This window comes from Drosophila tropicalis, unplaced genomic scaffold (genome assembly GCF_018151085.1).
Source record: "Drosophila tropicalis isolate 14030-0801.00 unplaced genomic scaffold, ASM1815108v1 contig_573, whole genome shotgun sequence".
Classification (NCBI taxonomy): domain Eukaryota; kingdom Metazoa; phylum Arthropoda; class Insecta; order Diptera; family Drosophilidae; genus Drosophila; species Drosophila tropicalis.
The window spans coordinates 1,977,720-1,991,382 of record NW_027173049.1 but is presented as its reverse complement, the minus strand read 5'-3'; the positions used below and the strand labels follow the sequence as shown (position 1 = coordinate 1,991,382).

The 13,663-nt window shown below is 36.8% G+C and overlaps 6 protein-coding genes across 6 annotated transcripts; 3 read left to right on the top strand and 3 right to left on the bottom strand.

Moving 5' to 3' along the window:
* Positions 1-20: 20 nt before the first annotated feature.
* Positions 21-790, bottom strand: LOC137575184 (glutathione S-transferase 1-like). Its single transcript, XM_068287611.1, has one exon. The coding sequence runs from the start codon at positions 688-690 to the stop codon at positions 22-24; it is 669 nt and encodes a 222-aa protein (XP_068143712.1). The 5' UTR covers positions 691-790; the 3' UTR covers position 21.
* A 64-nt stretch (positions 791-854) lies between these two features.
* GstE2 (Glutathione S transferase E2) lies at positions 855-1,587 on the bottom strand. Its single transcript, XM_068287613.1, has one exon. The coding sequence runs from the start codon at positions 1,558-1,560 to the stop codon at positions 904-906; it is 657 nt and encodes a 218-aa protein (XP_068143714.1). The 5' UTR covers positions 1,561-1,587; the 3' UTR covers positions 855-903.
* Positions 1,588-1,690: 103 nt separating this feature from the next.
* Positions 1,691-2,544, bottom strand: GstE1 (Glutathione S transferase E1). The gene has a single exon (XM_068287576.1). The coding sequence runs from the start codon at positions 2,468-2,470 to the stop codon at positions 1,799-1,801; it is 672 nt and encodes a 223-aa protein (XP_068143677.1). The 5' UTR covers positions 2,471-2,544; the 3' UTR covers positions 1,691-1,798.
* Positions 2,545-5,621: 3,077 nt separating this feature from the next.
* On the top strand, positions 5,622-6,049 carry LOC137575499 (bomanin Short 2). The gene is made up of 2 exons (XM_068288079.1): positions 5,622-5,753; positions 5,822-6,049. The coding sequence occupies exons 1-2, from the start codon at positions 5,696-5,698 to the stop codon at positions 5,899-5,901; spliced, it is 138 nt and encodes a 45-aa protein (XP_068144180.1). The 5' UTR covers positions 5,622-5,695; the 3' UTR covers positions 5,902-6,049.
* A 2,124-nt stretch (positions 6,050-8,173) lies between these two features.
* On the top strand, positions 8,174-8,706 carry LOC137575579 (protein JTB-like). The gene has a single exon (XM_068288176.1). It carries the CDS (start codon positions 8,182-8,184, stop codon positions 8,599-8,601), a length of 420 nt encoding a protein of 139 aa, XP_068144277.1. The 5' UTR covers positions 8,174-8,181; the 3' UTR covers positions 8,602-8,706.
* A 1,986-nt stretch (positions 8,707-10,692) lies between these two features.
* Positions 10,693-11,808, top strand: GstE10 (Glutathione S transferase E10). The gene is given in 2 exon segments (XM_068287892.1): positions 10,693-10,726; positions 10,729-11,808. Coding segments are annotated over 2 exon segments (729 nt in total). The 3' UTR covers positions 11,424-11,808.
* Positions 11,809-13,663: the final 1,855 nt, after the last annotated feature.

The following is a 13,663-nucleotide window of genomic DNA, read 5'->3' as shown; positions in this document are numbered from 1 at the left end:
TGCAAAGCTTTTAATCTCTCTTCAGGCGACAATTGTGAAATTCTTTGATTTGAGCAGATCCACAAATTGCTTGGCCCCCTTGGCATTGGCCTCTTCATAGTATGGCAACTCTTTAAGCCGCTCCAGCCAAGCGGCTATCTTCGGATACTTGGCTGTGTCCAACTCGAGATAGACCCCAATCGAGGTTATGGTCGAAACTACACTGAAATCAGCAATGGTCAAGTGATCACCGGCTATGTAATCTTGGCCCTCCAGAAAGGTTTCCACAAAGTTGTAGACCTCATTGACATGGTCCACCTTGGCCTGCTCGACTGTATTAGCTCCATAGAACAACAGAGGTCTGGTGATTCGTCTTAGGGCTCCCTCGAAAATGACTCCCGACTCGAAATGCAAACGCTGGTCGACTTTAGCGCGTTGCAACAAATCTCGGGGATAGAGGTCATCGGTGGCCGCATATTTCCTTACCAGATAGGCCATAATGGCATGCGAGTCCCACATATAGCTCTCATTGTCTTGTAACATGGGAACCGTGTGCTGAGGATTCTTCTTCATGTAGTCCTCGGTGAGATGTTCACTGGCAAACAGATTTACCTGGACATACTCAAAGGGTAATTCTAAAGCTTTGAGTGTAAGCAGGCAGGCACGAGTCGGAGGACTGGCATCGAGGCCATAAAGCCATAATTTACCCATGACGATGACTAAACGTTAACTGAATGACATTGCCTCAAACCAAAGACCCTTTTATACTTGTCAAGTGGCAGGAAAAGTAACATTTGTCCCACAAAGGACACGTATGTAGTTAGTTAGTTTAGAGCATATTTAATCACACAAAAAAAAGCAGCAATTAAGTTAATGAGCTCTTCTCTCCATCATTTATTTATAATCAATTTTAAGTTGTACAATCTATTCAGTTGTCAATACTGGCTTCAATATTTTGATATACTTTTGGGCCCCCAAACCATTCGCCTCCCCGTAGTAAGGCAGTTCCGAGATGCGTGCCAGCCATTGCGTTGTCTTGGGATACCTTTGAGGATCCAAGTCTAGGACAGCTGCCAAAGAAGATATTGTGGCAGCACAGCAAAAGTCGGCCACAGTAAGATTATTACCTGTCACATAGGCATTATCAGCAATAAAGTTTTCCAAGTGCTCGTAACCAGCTCGGACATTATCAACTTTCTCTTTTGGCACAGTCGAAACGTTATTGTAGAAATACGGCACACTGATATTTCTCAAGGACATGTACAGGATGGTGGCTTCGAAGTACAAACGTTGATTGACCAGAGCCCGCTTGGCTAGATCCTTGGGATACAGCTCATCCGATTTTGCATACTTGTCAACGAGATAGCACACAATGGCATGCGAGTCCCAAATGCACAGACCATGGTCATCCAATAGAGGCACAGTATGCTGGGGGTTCTTCTTCAGATACGCCTCCGTATGATGCTCACCCTGCAGTAAATTGACGTTCTTATATGTATAGGGCAAGTTGAGAGCTCGAAGGACCAGCTGACAGGACCGCACAGGGGGGCTTATGTCCATGCCATACAACACAATCGTCATAATATATGTCTCCTAGTGCTGCTCTTAGTAGATCTTTAGATTCAACTAAATTGCCATAAGGTTATTTACAACTATTTGTATGAATTCATCTGCAAAAAGCTCGCCCAAAGTAAAGCTTTAGAAAACTAAATTAATTTCAATTGGTTTATTTACTTAATATTTTGCTTGTATTATAATATTAAATATATTTATGTGTGAATGTGTGGTAGGTAATTATGGTTTGGGCTTAGGTATGGTTTCAATCCCCCAATTTGGTCCACTGACTTCTTAGATAATCACAATATTGTTTGGCTGGTCCACTATTGATCTCATCGAAGTAAGGGACCTCCTGTTTAATGCGTTCCAGCCAAGCCAAAACCTTGGGATATTTGACAGAATCAATATCCACAACCGCTGGCAAAGAGGTGACCATGGTGGCGGCACTGAAATCAGCCAGGGTTAGTGTGTTACCCGCAATGTGGGTATCACTAAGCAGAACTTCAGTTAGGCGCAGAGCCTCCTGGACAGCATCCAGCTTCTCTTGTGGCACCACCGTGACTCCAGAACGCCAGAAGGGTCCACTTACAGCGGCAAGAGAGGCAAATAACACAGTGGCGTCAAAATAAAGGCGTTGGTTTACCACCGCTCTCTTGACCGCATCTTTTGGATAGAGCTCGAGATCCGATTTGCCGTATTTATCCACCAGATAGGTGATCACGGCATGCGACTCCCAAATGATGAATCCATTGTCATTCAGCACAGGCACCGTATGCTGCGGATTCATTTTCAGGAAGTCCTCTTTCAAATGCTCGCCAGCCGACAGATTCACCTCCTTGTACTCATAGTCCAGATTGAGAGCCTTCAGAGTCAGTTTGACAGCCCTGACACAAGGACTCAGATCCACTCCGTACAATATAATTTTAGAAGTCATTTTTCGTGAAATTGATTGGTTTCCCCTCCGGTTTCTTCTGCTCACTTCAACACTTTAGCTTTGACTGCTTTCGTTTCTCTGAAAATGTTTGTTTTGTAGTCCCGTATATAGAGACTTTATGTATGTTTGTATGTCTGTGTGACAGAAGCTTTGGTTAGATTTGTTTATCGGTTTGCTTCGCAAACCAAAAAGCTCCAAAGCTTTTTCTGAGATCACATTGGGGGGTCTAAAGTTTCAAGTGGCGTTCTTTCATCAGAACAATTGTTTATTGAGTAAGCTCTATGTGCGAACTCAGCATTAATTTCAAATTTCATAGAATTATGAAACCCACACTTCCTATACCCTTTCTGTGTATACACATATGTATATATAATGTGTGACAGAAATTTCTGGCAAATACTAAGCAACACTTCCCAGAAAAAAATATGTTTTTTTTTAATCTTATCGACTTTTTTAAGGTCGTAACCCTGACTCGAGAATTGGTTAAAATATAGAAACCTAATTCGAAGTTCATTTTCAGCATTCATTATAATTAAGAAAAACTAAAAAAAGGGGGTTTTAAATTTGTATCCTTGGTTCAAATTCATTTTTTGCAGAGTGGGAGGTTAAAAATAAAACTCATGGCTGGCATATTTACCTAGGTGAAAGAAAATACACAAAGAAATCCTACTCAAATAAAAAACCCAAGTTGTGAAAAAGATGTTATCAAAACTTTAAATGATTGTATATCACAAGAAATGGAAATTTAAAAAATATTACGTTGGATACATAAATCCTTTCTACTTTGAAAGAAAACTATTGCAAGGTTTCAAAATCAGTTTTTATCTACAGATGTTTCATGACATATTCATTATATTTTAACTAAATTCGAAATAATAATAGGAATTTCTCTTAATTACCCAATTTATGTCCAGATTTTGTGAAATCTAGAGATCTGGGGTTGAGAAGTAGTATACTATAAAATTTTTTTTTTTTAATTTTTCAATTTTTTTTAACAGATTTGAAAATATCCTGTGTAATGCTTTAAAATTTAAAAGCAGACAATTCTTGGAATCGCTATAGCATACTTTTTGGTTAAAATTTTACTCGTTATAGAACCATATCCAAAGTGTAAGATATTATGCAATATAACAAAGAAATAACTCTTTGATATTTTGTAAATGTCTTTTAAATCAAGTCTTATATAATATTCCAGTATAGAAAATCGGTGCAGTATATAGAATTTAACATGCCAAATTTCAGCTCTGTACGTTTTACTGTCTTGGAGGAGTTTGCAAGGACTGAGATGACTATATGTTCAAGAATATATACATATATGGTCAGATATGTATCCTTCTAAACGTTGCAAGTTTAAGAAAAGAAAACACAATTCTGTTGTTGTCTTTTTGCAGAGATTTGTAAAGTTTTTATGGAGTTTGACAAAAAAAAAGTATGTAAGGTGTAAATGTTGATGCTCTGCCAAAAGCCTTATGCTTCCTGTATAAAAAAGTGGAGTAATGAATCTTGTTTTCCTCCTCGACATATATATTTTATAGAGTAATATTCCATTTTCCATTTTTAAATATTTCGATAAAGTTTCACTTTTTGGTCTTTGGTCGATTACAGCTCGAAATATCAACATTTGATATACACCAATCCAATGTCATTCGATATGTTGATATATGTATGTACATATATTGCTAGACAATACAATTCACGAGACATATACAAATATCTGAAATCTAGCCTCCCGCGAGTGCCTCGAATAGGACGCTTAAGAATAACAAGCGATTTTTATTATCGTTTCTCTTAATTAAAAATAACCATTTGAGCCTCACCGGCCGTGGACGATAATAATAATAATTGAAAAAATCATTCACATCTAACAACTTGTATATCATAGATTATGCATTTTCACTATTTATGTATAATAATCATTTATTTTTAGGATTGACTATAATAAAATTTAAATATGATTAACAATTTAGTCCTAAAATTAAAAAGAAATAGTTTTAATAGTGTTACGAATCAATTACGTGCTCTCTTCTCAATTATCTTAATCTTTAATCAGGTAGGTAGTCTCTGGCGAAGAAGATGATAGCAGTCAGAAAGTCAAAGCTGATTACTTGGGAATTGAAAGCTATGGTCCGAAGCGTACTGAAATAAATGCATACCTATGTATGTATGTATGTTGGTATGTTATGCACTACTGGACAGGAAAAAAGTTGTGTGGACTTTTTCTGCACTGAAATTGGTATTTTCAGATCTAATGTGCAACCTCTCGCCGGAGTCCTTAAAAACTACTTTAAAAATGGATAAGGTGCAGCACCTAGGCTTTAACCCGCTCACATTAAGGTCAAGAGAACTCAGTCAGTGGTTACTTGGCAGGAGATTTAAAAGGCCACAGGGCACATCCCGTCAAACAAGTGCGAGATCCGGAGGTATGGACTTCGGTACCTCTCCAGGCTAAAAACCCATGATAATACACTGGCACTCAAACTGCTGGACAACAGCATGCTTATTGTCCACTTAGGATAGATCAGAAGTAAAAATAAATATAAAAAAATGTTCCTGAGACATTTTTTTTACTTTTATTACACTTAATCATGTAAAAAATATGTACGTCAAGGATTATACTAGATTTTTTATAGTTTTATATTTGGGGAAATTTTTATGTAGTGAGTTTTATAATTATCGCTCATCAAAAGTATGTAATCAATTGACTAACATTAAAATTAATTAAATTTATTAAAATTAAATAACATAATGAAAACAGTGCCCGCTAAAAACACAATCTTCTACAGGTGTTAACACATTCATACATAATCTTTACTTTTGTAAACGTCGTGTGCTCATTAATTGTTTTCTCACAATCTTATCAAGCAATTCGAATTCTAGTACTAATGGGCAACCCCATGGGTTAGTGCAATGATCTTAATTCATTTGTAAATTTCTAAATATGTAGGTATATACAATCCGCATTTATTAAAAATTGACCTATCTATATACACCCCGGGGTATTACCAAAAAACAAGTCGCACAGTTAATGGCAATGCTGCAATCTCAGTGTTCTAATGGGATTTCCCTAAGTCTCTCTCAGAAGCAGCAGAGAAGCTTATCAAGCTTGGAATACCTAAGGCATTTGTTTGGGTATATAAGATCGAACAAGCTGCCGCATCAGCATCAGTTCAGCCCTAACCATTGAACGGGAATCAATCAAAACAAAAACATCAAAACACAATCAAAATGAAATTCTTCTCAGTTGTCACAGTTTTCGTGCTGGGTCTTTTGGCTTTGGCCAATGGTAAGTCTTAATTTAGATCTCTAATAACTCGAATTTGTTGTTTCTAACAATGATCTTCTTCTATTCAGCTGTCCCTCTGTCACCTGATCCTGGCAATGTGGTCATTAACGGGGACTGCAAATACTGCAATGTCCATGGAGGCAAGTGAGCACACATGGGAAACCAGGACTGACAATTGAAGTGTGATGGCAGTTTACCTCAAACAGCAAAATAATGTTTATTAAGTTTAGTTAGTATTTAAATAAGAACTGAAAACACAAAGCAAAAAATAAAAAGTTTCATAAATTAAAAAAAAATGATTGTGTAACCTTTCATTTTCTTTATGAGAATTAAAAATAGTTGTCATATTTCAGCTTATTAACAAGAACCCTCCCGGGTTGCCCTGTGGAACAGTTCTTCTCACAATATTTGACGAGGAAAATTCAGTTCAGTTTACAAAAACTCTCGATTTCATAGGACAAAGCAGTTTAGAGCAGCCAGAAAAATAAATATTTTTTAATCTTTACAACCTACAGCGTCACGTGCATGAATAAGATGTCCAACAGCCTTTGGTAAAGCACACTTCCAAAACACAGATCATCAACAAATGAAGAATGGATTACTGTTCGGACATTGAAGAAGACTGCTTTTGTTAACCAGTCAGATTAAGACCACAGCAGCAGCTGTGAAAACTCAGTAAAGTGTACAGCAACAAAGTAAGAAGAAGGACAGACAATTTAGCCAAGCTTCATCAACTTCTGGAAAACACTATCATCTATCTATGAAAATTGTAGGTTACTCTGAACAACCATTAATGAAAAGTGCAGTGCCTGTTTAAAAGGATTCTGTGTTGGGGCCCCTTACAAAATATTGCCGTGCCAACGTCTAGATGCACGGTAGGGGGCCATGTCTATCTCTAATCAGCAGCCAATCGGAATTCGCATTGCTAGTGCGCACTTCGCTATCGCCATGAAGTCACAGCTCGGGACAAATACTTGCACACTATTGTTGTCAACCGTTATACCGTTTCGTTTCGTTGTTATAACCGAAATGCGAATTCAGTGATAGAATTAGACTTAGAAGGAGTTTAAAATGAATTATTGACTACAACTACAAATCCAATCAAATTCGTTAAAATAAAACGTGAGCAGATAAACTTGTATGATCTCTCTGACGCACTGTTCCCAGTTTTCAAAAGGCATCTTGTCATTTGACTTTGTAATTAGAAAGGCTTGATAAAAGTGAACTAACCTAATAAAATATTTCAAATTTGTTTCTTTTAAGTGGATACTTAAAAAGAAAAACATGGATTTTAATTGAAGTTTCATTGTAAGATTCTGGAGCTGTGGTGGCACATTTTGAAGAAAATCAAGCTTCCTTTAAGTTTCCCCGTTTGGATATGTATCTCGAAAGTCACTTCTGCGAATTATTTCTATAGGCTATGAAAGACAGGGCACAGTAAGAGAAGCGGTAGTAAATGTCCCTATTTCCGTCAATGATACTTTTTACTTTAAATAACACCCATGTGGTTCAAGTATTCCTAAAGCGGAGCTAGAGTAGTGAGTAGTAGAGTAGTGGCTGCACCAAAATTTTCCAATGAATGAACTACTCTAAGGTCTTGATGCAGTATTTATACAGTTTTGACTCAACGCCTACTTGGTGCAGAGGCTAAAACTAAAACACATGGGTGCTACGAAAAGCGGCTGTATTGGAACGAATGGTATTGAAATTAATCGATTAATCGAATATACATATATCGTTACATATATACAAATATAGGCATGGGCTTTTAGAAACATATGTACATATGTATGTACATTTTACATATGTAAATGAAAATGGTTATTTAAAGTCTTTAAAAATCGGCAAGCGTTATTTTTTTTACATTACGGCTTGATCCTTCTGCTCATGAAAATTCCAAAAAATATCATAAGCTTGTAACTATATTTGTAAAAAGAATAATATTTTTAAAGCAAAAACAATTGTAGAAAATAAAAATATTTTTTTTTTCTGGGTGCACTTGGCAAAAAGTCTGGTAAATGTTTACTATTACTACCCGATTTTTCCACTTTTCAACACTGAAATCTCGAGTAGTAATAGTAAACATTTACCAAAAGTCTGTCTGTGGCAGATGTGAAATTAGCTGCAAGAGATGGTGAACTGCCACTGGGAATCGGTGTTTCACATCCAACGTTAATCCCAACCGTTCCCCAGAGATAAATCGGGTGGGAATCGGGCCTTGATTTCAGCGATGCATCGAAACGAAAGCAACCCTGACTAATCGAACAACATTATTACAAAGCGAGTATATGTACATGAAAGTATAAATAAAATAAAATAACCACAATCTTAATTTATTAAACATAAAAAAAAAAACAAACAACAAATTTTAGTTATTTGCCTACATGTGTATGTAGTACATACTATGTACATTGTACATATGTACATAATGCTGGAAAACTGTCAACGACATCACATGGTCCTCGGACTGGGACTACTCACACTGGTCACCATTGTGGTCCTAATTGTTGAATCCCGTTATGCAGCTGACGGCCTGGCCAGACGTCGCGAACAACAGCAATTCGTCATAGAGAATAATTCTACGTGTTGGCAAAATGAATCATACACCATTATCCAGGAATGCCAGCCATGCTCCGAGTTTGATATTGTCAGTCGGAGTCTGGGCGTCTGCATTCACACCAATTACAAGGAGGTGCTACGTTGTAAAAGTGGTGAAATTGTCACCAAAAGCTGTGATCGAGTCGCCCTCATTGAGCAACGAAATTTCATAAAATTCGAATCAATTGCATTTGTGATCTGTGTCCTTAGCTATCTGATAAGCTATGCCCGGGATCGGGTGTTATCGTGACGTATGTACATATATGAAAATTGAAAGGCAACTAAATCGGGTGAAGTAGCCAAAAGAGAAGTGAGAAGGCGGAGGAGGAGGCCATCAGCAGTCAATCTCAAGGATACTCCCATCTCTGTGTAGATACTTTAGTTTTCGTCTGTTCTTTTTTTTTTGTTTAATTACAATTTAAATACCTTTGTTAAAATTCAAATAATAAGAAATAATAATAATAATATAATATAATAATGAGGATGACACAAAGGGTATAAAAACTACAAGTTGCTACTATCAGTAAGCTAAAACTAGGCTGAAAATATTTTAAAGTGTGCTTTTAGTTATTTTTTAAAGTATCAATAAGTGACTCCAAGATGGTCCATTGGTCTTTTTCCAGTCCTTAAGCATCAAATCTGTTTTTTATTCAGACATGACAAATCATTTCGTATCTCCCGCATAGCTGAAGTCTATTCTTCAAGCATGGACGTCAATTTTTGGTCCTTTGACATTAGGAGGTCCATTTTGTTCTTTTTTGAAGAAGAGTGTTGCAAATCATCAATAAAATTGAAGTTTTCCTTATTGTCCTCAACTAGAATGTTTAGCTTCAAGTTTGTCAACAGGACAATCTTTTACACTTAAGAAACAAAATTTTTAAGAAGTGTTTATAGTAGATCAATTAAATATTCTTACAGCACGCTAATCTGTAGTTCTTATTGGCGGCCCACATGCATTAAGCCGATCGCTCAGTCTCTGTTAAGTTATTGGCAATGTCCTTGTGTTCCATCATGAATTCAATAAATATTTCATCCTGCTCCTGGGTGCGATGTTTTCCCCTTTGACAAAATCTTTAAATTTATAAACTAAACAAAGTATATTTAAAAATTTGTAAAGTAAACTTACATGATTGATGTCTCCTTAAACTGTGAATGGCAATTTTCAAACGTTGCCTGATGAGAGAAATAGTTGTTTTTTCTTGTAAAATACACGAAAACTATGCAATTTATTTTTTATAATGTCTAATTAGAAGAGTATTATAAACACAATAAGATAGAGATTGTTGTTTAAATGCTTTTAATTATGCAGGCCATTTTTTAAAAAGAAAGACTAAACGTTATGGTTAAAAGGAAGAGTTGTCCGTTACTTAGAAAGCTTTTTAAGTTCAAGTTAACCACAAAAATTTTGAAAAAAAGGGACTTAACTTATCTTACCGACTTTGATTCACCCTGCACCAAGTACGAAAGTTACTTTAATTAAAAAACATTTAGTATTTCGATATTGTCTATGAGATCAAGGTTCTATAAACAACAGACATTACTGAACCTGAATCTGGTAATGCTAAACTTTAATCATCCTGTTACACACATTTTGTCGACTTGAATATATTATTAATATACGTTTAAGTGCAGGTCATAAAAGCTCCGCAAAGCTTTTGACGTATACTTTCAGACGGTTTTATTAACTTTTACCCAGTAAACCAAAGCAAAAACACAAGACTACATATATATATTTGTCTATGTTTGTTAATATTTGCTAAAACTTACCGCTGGACAAGTGTTTTGATAATATCTTGGTCGAGGAACTTTCTCATCGACATACATATGTATGTATATATTAAAAGAGAGAGCGGAGGACTTAAAGTCAGCTCTTCGGTTAGGCTTAAATAAGCATAAACAAAAGTAGGGATAGAAAGGAACTATTGATTGTAGAGTAATCAAAAACCATCATCAAACCACCATGTATGTAAATATTATTTATATTTCGTTGTAATCCATTAAGCAGTGTTGCGTAGCCATAAAATTAAATAAAAGTCGGAAGTTAAAAGCCCCCCTTGAATAGGTGGACCCACCACCCTTGTTCCTCCATCAATCACAGGTAATCAAGATCTAAGCAAATATTGACGAAGCTCAAACTTATCTAAACTTGCAGCATTATGACGTCTTTGTGATAATGATCAAATTTTACAGTTCTTAGTTTGCCTTAGTCTTTTAAATAATCTTATCTAATCTAAAGATACAAAATCACGTCGGAGAGACCCACACACTAAATTTCAGTCAGTCGTAACTAGTCACTGGTAAAAGAATCTCTGTGAAGCAAGCAAAAGGCGAAATCGACAGAATGGTCCTAATACTCTATGGAACTGAGACTAGCCCCCCGTAAGAGCTGTTCTTTTGACGCTGCGTGCAATGCAGCTGGATTATACGTTTCATCAGTTGGACATGCAGTCTGGGGAACATCTGGATCCGGCATATTTGCAGAAGAACCCCCAGCACACAATACCCATGTTGGAGGACGATGATGGCAAATACATTTGGGATTCCCATGCCATTTGCGGTTACTTGGTTAATCAATATGCACAACAGCCTGATGGCGATCTCTTGTATCCCAAAGAACCCCTGCAAAGGGCTGTAGTTGATCAACGATTGCACTTCGAATCAGGCATACTGTTCCACACCTGTTTCAAGCAATTACAAAAGTTAGTCTTCAGGGAGAATGTCACAGAGTTGCCCAAAGAGCAAATAGTCGAACTAAATGAGGCCTATGCCCTGTTGGAGCAATTTCTGAACGATCATTTATTCATGGCCGGTGATCATTTAACCATAGCAGACTTCAGTCTAGTATCTACATTGTCCACTCTTCATCTCAGCTACGCTCCCATTCAGGCATCAAAGTATCCCAAATTATCCTCCTGGCTGGGCAGACTATCCGCTTTGCCGTACTACGAAGAGGCCAATCTGCGAGGAGCTCGTCAATTGGCTGACCGTGTGAGAGCCAAATTGCCCAAGCAGTTTGATAAACTTTGGCAAAAGGCTTTCGAGGATATCAAGAGTGGCGCTGGCAAGCAATGAGTAGGAGGAGAAACTGACCACCTTGTTCCATCATCATTATCATCATCATTATCATCATCATTATCATCATCATTATCATAATGAAAAACATTCTATGGCCCAAAAAAGAAAAGAAATCGGCAGACGAAGCAAACAAGAAAACTCTAAAAAAACTTTTTCCCTCATTAAAATTATAAAATTTTCGTTTTCGTTTTCTGTATCAATTTTTTTTCCTTGTAAAGCGACAAATAAAAAGAAGAAAAAAGCAGCAGCAAAAACAACAAAAAATGTTGTTGTACAAAATGAAAAGCGCAAAGTTTTCCTGTGCCGTGTCGTGCATGCTAAAGTTGTTAAATCATAATTAATTTATGACGGGCGCCAGCCACGGAAGTAACCAGCCACCCACTTTTCCACCTGCCTACCTACATACCTCTGTGTTGCCGTGTCGCCGTTTAAAATACACTTTTTAAAAAGGCAGCTCCGCCTAAATACACAGCCAACTTCTACTCCAAGTTCTGCGTCCCGGACTTCGCGTCTTGCTCCAGCCGGTTTTATGCGCCTCATTGCAGGCGACGGCGGCATCCAAACTAATTGGTTTAATTTCAACTTTTACTTCAGACCATCGCTGTCCTCCAGTCCACTCCACTCAATCCCACCCCATACATTTGCCTTTCAGTCCCAGTGCCATTTTCTAGGAGTTTGCTTTTACTTTATGCTTCACCTGCTGCTGCTGCTACTGCTTCTGACTCTCCGTGTTTCTTTTTTTTTTGGTTGTCGATTTTGCTTTTCAACTTTTTTACAAGCTTTTTGTTGGTCTGGGTCTTTTCTTACCTCTATCCAATCCACCCCGAACCCACCCGGTACCGAACTCTCGCACACTTTCAAGACCACTCCAAAGGGTGTATCAATTTATTATAGCATACTTTTGGGCGTTCCCAAACATCTTAGCACAGAAATAAAAACAAAGAAAAATAAGTTGCTGAAAGCCTAGGTAAAGCGGCTTAAAAGCAAATCTCATGGTTAAGTGGACCAAAGCATTTGGGAAAGTACAACTAAAACGAGAGCCTCTAAAATCAAAGCAGATTAAAAATCGTTTTCATCCGAAATTTTCTGGTCATCCTCTGCTCTTTTTTTAGTTTCGCAAACGAAATGGTGCGACTTAAATTAGAATTATGAAGAACAAATGCTCTGATGGAAAGACTATAATGAAAAATGGAAAATTTTGAGCCAAGTTTTCACAGTTAAATGATGTTACTCTTGGCGTGGACAGACAGAGACATTTATTTGACTTTAAACAAAAAAAATTGAATTTTATTCAAATCAAAATAATATGGGGTGATAAATATTAACTGAGAAAGCAAGCGCTATTGGTCCAAATTACAATAAAAAGGTGCACTTGTCATTCTTTTTTCGCTTTATTTAGTTAAAATTCTCTGCGGTTTGAGATTCAGAACCGCAATCTTGTTCTTGTTTCTTGAAATAACTGCTTACAATTTAAAACTTAAATTTATTTAAGTATACAGAATTACATACATAGGTATACATACATATGTACATATGCGTATGTCCTTGAATGTTAACACTTTAACAAAATTCTTACGAATATTTCCACTCCAAACTATCGATAGTCAAAATTCCTATCGGGCCATCGCAATTTTACAAAACCATCGATATTATCGATAGTACAATCGATTGTAGTGCAACCCTAGCATTGACCAAAAATTGTATAAATACTGCATCAAGACCTTAAAGTAGTTCATTCATTCGAAACTTTCGGTGCAGCCACTACTCTTCTACTCACTACTCTAGCTCCGCTTTAGGAATACTTGAACCACATGGATGTTATTTAAAGTGCGTGGCAAAGTTGTTACTGTATCATTGACGGAAATAGGGACATTTACTACCGCTTCTCTTACTGCGCCCTGTCTTTCATAGCCTATAGAAATAATTCGCAGAAGTGACTTTCGAGATACATATCCAAACGGGGAAACTTAAAGGAAGCTTGATTTTCTTCAAAATGTGCCACCACAGCTCCAGAATCTTACAATGAAACTTCAATTAAAATCCATGTTTTTCTTTTTAAGTATCCACTTAAAAGAAACAAATTTGAAATATTTTATTAGGTTAGTTCACTTTTATCAAGCCTTTCTAATTACAAAGTCAAATGACAAGATGCCTTTTGAAAACTGGGAACAGTGCGTCAGAGAGATCATACAAGTTTATCTGCTCACGTTTTATTTTAACGAATTTGATTGGATTTG